This window comes from Ctenopharyngodon idella, chromosome 2, assembly GCF_019924925.1.
Source record: "Ctenopharyngodon idella isolate HZGC_01 chromosome 2, HZGC01, whole genome shotgun sequence".
Classification (NCBI taxonomy): domain Eukaryota; kingdom Metazoa; phylum Chordata; class Actinopteri; order Cypriniformes; family Xenocyprididae; genus Ctenopharyngodon; species Ctenopharyngodon idella.
Window position 1 is genome coordinate 14,100,446 of NC_067221.1, and position 6,712 is coordinate 14,107,157.

General features: G+C 38.2%; 1 protein-coding gene across 1 annotated transcript; it reads left to right on the forward strand.

Annotated features, from left to right (window-relative positions):
- Positions 1 to 875: 875 nt before the first annotated feature.
- On the forward strand, positions 876 to 6,312 carry slc35g2a (solute carrier family 35 member G2a). Its single transcript, XM_051879671.1, has 2 exons — positions 876 to 1,128; positions 2,585 to 6,312. Exon 2 carries the CDS (start codon positions 2,615 to 2,617, stop codon positions 3,860 to 3,862), a length of 1,248 nt encoding a protein of 415 aa, XP_051735631.1. The 5' UTR covers positions 876 to 1,128; positions 2,585 to 2,614; the 3' UTR covers positions 3,863 to 6,312.
- Positions 6,313 to 6,712: the final 400 nt, after the last annotated feature.

Here is a 6,712-nt window from a genome sequence, read left to right on the forward strand (position 1 = left end):
TTGCAAATCTATACTGTATATGTTGGTCACAGTGATTTTGCCAAGTAAGACATGTTCCTGGATCAACATATTTTGTTGATCCTGGAAAAACATTCTTGTCTGAAAATTAAGTCATAACCCTATTCCTACCCCTAAACCTATCCCTACCCATAATTTATCCCTAAAATCAGAGCGGAAAGATAGGTGAATAACACTGACGTAGAAGCACCTAACCCTGGTTGTAAACCTAAACTTGACATAAACTGTAAACTTTTCCCTCAAATCTGATTGGTTGATTGGAATGTTGTTCCAGGATCAACAAGGATGTTGATCCAGGAATATGTTGTACTTGGTAAAATCACGTTCCCCGTATCGTGACAGCTCGTTGGTGGATAATTTAGGTTGATATGATTTCTATTTGCCAGCTGATTTCTACAGTTATTCTGGTCAATCATGGTTTTGTGATCTTTGGTAACCTCTGAAAATATCAGGTTTGTACATTTAATAAATTCACACAATATCTAGGACTCTTCTGAAATAAACATTAATTAAATGCTTGGTGAGTTTTTGAACAAATCCACTAATTTGATTGGCTTTAACTCGTTTATAGGCTAATATGTGAGGTAAAACCGTGAAAAAATGTATAATGCAGTTTTGATACGACCGATATTGCCTCAGGTCACGCGCCAGCCACATTTTTACATTTTGACCAGTCACACTTTAAATTGCTCTGAAATTACTTTAATAAAATATTAATTTCTGTTAATGTATAAATGATATTCATGCCATAATCAAGAGAAATCGAGTGATTCAAATGTTGTTAGGTCAAGTTGTACTGCGCCAATGACATGCTCCTCCTGAATGATGACGCACGCTTAGAGCAAATGCTCCTCATCATATTCCATGCAGCTCGACTGAGATCTCAGAGTCCAGTACCAAGCATCCCTGCGAGGAAAGCCACTGTGAGACCTACTGCGAGCTGACTGGAGTCGAGGTGCCCCGCTATTATTCATTTTAGACAAATCTAAAAACATTTCCATACAAAAGACATGGGGGAAAATAAACATATTACCTCAAAAACACAACAATGATCACTGGATTTAATACGTTAATTCGCGGATCTTTTGCGAGAGGCATCTGAGAGGACAGGTAAGATTTCGTCGTTTTTCTTTGTCATTGCGCAAGTGGTTTTAAATGAAGAAAAAAATAATAAAAACTCATCTTCTTATAAATGGGCACATTGATTCATATAAAAGGTATATTAGGTAGGCTATTAAAGATCATGTATGTTAGGTATGTATGAATTACAGGAGGAGCGTGAATACATTCAGTGTTGCGTAGTACTAGACACAGCGTCCCTTCTGCTCCATTCATAAAATCAGTAGCAGGAGTTCAATCGGTTCCTCTCTGCTAAATGTCACTCACACACGACAGCTTCATCCGCTGCTTTCTGCGTCATGTGACATCGAAGCAAGCGTCATTATTGACCATGTCCTCAAAATAGCTTGTAGGGGGAAACGGGGCTAGTTGTCACACTTTTTGCTCAAGAGAATATTTGTCAGTGTTTATTTCTAAAAGTCAATTCTGGTATGGATGCATACCTTAAAGAATTGACAACAAAAACTTCGTTTCCATTGTTATTAAACACGAAACAGCAGAAATGTAGGCTAAAGCAAAAAAAGATAACCATTGTTTTGACCAACGAATATTGTTGTTAGGCTAACATATTGTATACCTTCATTTACATGTAACATTTAAAACTATGTGTAAACTTGCCATGTGAAAAACAGCATAAAATATTATAATATAAGGTGGTTATGAACTATAGGCATTTGACAGTATTTGCAAAATCACTGCTTGAGAAAAACACATCAGAACCGCATTATTATTGAGAAATAGGTTGCACAAATATTGATTTTATATATATATATATATATATATATATATATATATATTTTTTTTTTTTTTTTTTTTTTTTTTTTTAAGAAATTAATACTTTTATTTAGAAAATAAATATGAAATTGATTGAAGGGACAGCAAAGACATTTATAATGTTACAAAATATTTCTATTTAAAATAAATGCAGTTTATGTATTAATAAGCACAACTGTTTTCAACATTGATAATAATAGTAAATGATTCTTGAGCAACAAATCAGCATATTAGAATGATTTCTGAAGGATCATGTGACATTGAAGACTACGTAATGATGCTGAAAATTCAGCTTTGCTATCACAGGAATAAATTACATTTTAAAATATATTCAAATAGGAAACAGTTATTTTAAATTGTAATAATATCTCAAAATATTTTACTTGCATGTAAAATTAAAAAGCATATAATATGAACTGATCCCAGTTTATGTAAAGAAAGAGTTTGCCTTAGGTTTCATGCTGTGGCAAAGTCAGCGTGATAACGGTCATCAATCCAGATCCAAAAATACTTCACCAGGACACATACTGTATGCCATTGCTTTGCTTGAGAAGTCTTTGTGAAATTTCTGTCTATTTAAAAACATCGCTTGAGATACTGAGCTGTATATCTTGTCTTAAGTTTTAATTATGAAGTATTTAATTTGCATACAATTCTTTCTCTTTACATTCAGGAGCTACACGACAGCTGGTATTGTAAGAAAATGGAGGATTCACCAACAAAACATCTGCTTGGCTCAAAGAAGCGGGTCAAAATCCACCCGAACACAGTGACAGTCAAATACGCCACTCATTTCCCCCAGCCTGGAGACGAGGGCTATGATGACGCTCCATCTTTTGAAGACTTCGGCTCATTTGTCGAAGAGACCTCAGATAGAAAGAGTCTTACCGACAGCAAATCGGGCAGGACTTTTTTTGGTGCGCTTGACAGTCGGTCCAAACCAACTGGGGACCAAAAAGACAAAGGGGTCGGAGGTCAGCTGCAGAGCTTCGGGGAGGCCTCCGTGTTCACCTCACGTATGACGTGGGCCGCTTTGTTCGGGGCGGCTCTGGCCCACGGCTGTGTGGCTCTCATCACACGCCTGGCTGCCGACTGCTCTAGGGTGCCGTCGCTGGAGCTTCTCTTCATCCGCTCGGTCATCCAGGTGTTGTCCATTGCAGTGGTGTTTTATAACCAGGAGCCTCCCTTCGGCCCCCAAGGCTACAGACTGCGTCTTTTCTTCTATGGCGTGTGCAATGTCATCTCCATCACGTGTGCGTATACCTCCTTTGCCATCGTGCCACCCAGCAACGGCACCATCATGTGGAGGGCCACCACAACGGTCTTCAGCGCCATACTGGCATTTTTACTCATCGATGAGCGACTGGGCATGACAGATGTGGTGACGGTTGTCAGTAGCGTCTTCGGCCTCTGCTTGGTCATGATTCCCAACATCTTAGGTGAGCACAGATCTCTGGGTTTCTGGAAGGAGGCTTTTGGCTACACCATGACGGTGATGGCGGGCTTAATGGCGGCCTTGTCCATGATCATATACCGCGCTATCAAAGAAAAAGTGAGCATGTGGACAGCACTTTTCACCTTTGGCTGGACCGGAACGGTGTGGGGAGTGTCAACTATGTTCATCCTGCAGGAGCCCATCATTCCACTGGACGGAGAGACGTGGGGCTATCTAATTGGCATCTGCGTCTGCTCCACCGTGGCGTTCCTGGGGGTATATTACGCCCTCAACAAGTTCCATCCAGCACTGGTTAGCACCGTGCAGCATATGGAAATTGTTGTGGCAATGCTTCTGCAGCTGATTGTGCTCCACATGGTTCCTTCAGTGTATGACATCATTGGGGGCGTCGTCATCATCATCAGTGTTGTCGTGCTGACGGCTGTAAAGCTTTACTGGGTGGGCAAGAGCAAAAGACAGGAGTATGAAGAGATCCTTGATTCTCCGATAAAGTGAATCAATTACAAAGTTATTGTTTTATAAATATTTTTGTGGAGTTTGATTTTTCAGGCCTTGAATTAATGCCACCTGTGATTGAGGTTATTGTGAATCAATGTGAAGTTTTTGTCTATTGATGAAGTGCCATTGTGAAGTTGTCTTTGACTGCTGTATTATGTGAAGCTCAAAGAGGTTATTGATTTTTATTGCCCATTATTAAGTATTTATCATGTCAAACATGTTTGGTTATGTGCATCCAAATAAATGTCTGCGCAGAGGAGCTGCAACGAGAACATGGGATACTTTCATAAATATGCAATATTTTCCATATTGACTTGGTCAAGAGTGCCCCCTGTTGGTGTTTAGTGGTTATATGACCCTGAGAAGTGGAGAAACACTTTTTGGCACAGCCTAGTGAATCAAATCTGTTTTGGCAACAGTGATTCAGGCTGGTGTCTGCCAGAGCTTTTCTGTTGGCATATGATGTCACCATTTCCAGTTTGATGAGGAATACTGAAAGACCGTTGGTGTCATGCACTTATTCACTCTAAAGTTCTACTCAGAACTGAAAAGTTTTAACCAATGTACTTTAATACAGTTTTTCCCAATTGTTTACACCCATTTACTGGATCTTTGGCCCATTTCCCCAAAACCACAAAATGCAAAACTATACAAATCTCTAGCAAAAGCAAACACTGCATTCAACACTGTTTTATCGCTTTCCAAAATGTTTTTTTGCACTAAAATGACACACACACACACACACACACACACACATATGTAGTTTACGGGGACTCTCCATAGGCATAATGGTTTTTATATTGTACAAACTGTATATTCCCTAAACCTACAGAAAACTTGAAACGTATGTTTTTAAGCCATTTGGTTTACGAGGACAGAAAGTGATACTAATGTCATTATACACATTTGTGTCCTCATAAACCATATATACAAGAACACACACACACACACACACGTCATATAAAGAGATCTATCTACCAGTCAACATCACACTGATGTGCTCAACAGAAAACACTACTATGAAATCCCATCAGTTTGCATTGTTAGCGTTACCCTGAAGCTGGTTGTAAAAGATAGTTACAGTACTGTATACCTACTCAAATATATATAAAAACACACAAATGCAATACAGTAACAAAAACTTTAACAGTATTTCTAAAATATTTCCAAAGTATTTTTGAACAGTTGTGTTTTGAATGAAAAAGTAAAACATTGAGTAAGATAAAGGGTTTTCTGTACAAAAATTAAAAATGAAAGTGGCTCTTTTTTTAAAAAGTCTAAACACACACACTAAAGAAATTAGGCTGCATCCCGCCTCCCATTTTGGTCTGGTCAAAGCACCTCATCTTCAAGCAATGTTCTCCCTGGCTAAACAGTAGGGGGAGAAAATTCTGGACTGATGGATCCAGACGCCAAAAGCCTGCGCAACAACCTCACCACATGCATTCTCCAGTGTCTCGAGAAGAGGCATACATGCAAGGGAATGGCAGTCAGACACTTTCCATGCCACTATCATGCCAGAAAAAAACCCTCTAGGTTTAGGAATGAGGAATATGTTAGGAGGAATAGAACTGTGGTTGGTTAAAAAGCAGATCAATCTGGTGGAAATTCAGGTTGTCCCAGATCACAACATACCTGGGCTGCTCTGGTCCACCCATCTGCTTGCTGGAATGAGCCCACCTCTGAACTTATCTGAGACAACTGTCTTTCCTCATTCTCCTCTACTCTCACTCCTTCGCCTCTAGCTGCTCCTTCCAATAACCTCCAAAATAGTAAAGATCATTTGTGTCTAGTGCCAAAGCTCTGATTTCTAAGGTGAACAATTCAGCAACTGCTGTTACACCAGTGAGGAATGGGTGTGGCCAATTGGTGTAAAGAGCTTGGCATTGTGACTGGTGTTGCTTTCCAAAGGAACTAAAGAGAATTTGAATGTTGTGCCAAATGTAGAGAACTGTGTGTTGTGTTTTGCAAACAGGGTGATATAGAATTGAAAACTGAAGGTAAAGCAGGGACTTTGCCTGCAATTTTGCAGACTTGGTTTAGGGATTTGGTGAGTTTCAGGTTTTTGTGTGTAAACAATTGGGAATAACTGTTATATGTTCTGGCAAGGAGTTAGCATTCTCATATTTGAGGTTAAAGCCAAAAAGCATAGTCTGTGTATCAGATCCCAATTATGTATGAAACATCACAAAGGCAGTGTGTCTGAGTTGAAAACATACATTTTATAGGGATGAAAAAGCCAGTGCATGATCCGTGCAAACATAGGATTGTTCATATAATATTCATGTCTTTTACAACATTTATTTTTTCCAGAAAGAAAAATTAAGTAATGTCACTTAAATCTGAGAATGTCCCCATTGTGTCTTTAAAAATAAGTGCAGTGTACTGTTTCAAACTGAAATATTTTCAACAATTTGTTTTCTCTTTATTAAAAGCATGTATTGATTTCACTGTGTGTTTATGAGAATCTAACACTTTTAAGCTGTAAAAAGAAAACAAAAGCTTTAAGCACAACTGTTTGTCCTAGTTTTGAATGTTTTATAGGAATTCTCCACAGTGTCCACAAGATGGGAGGAATGGACCTAATAATTACATTAAAAACGGGTTGAAAGTGGTGAATTATATTTCAATAGATACAAGAAGTATACAATCCATACATAAAAAATGTAATAAATAAATAAAATAAGCATTTTTATTTGATTAGATTTAATTTATTTAGTTTCAATTAAAAAAAAAATCAATTAATGAAGCCAAAACACTATCGGCAGTACAAAATTAGAGAAAAAAAAATGTAATGTAATTTTATCTGTGGACTATATGATAACATCTCAGTGTGCACCCATATTG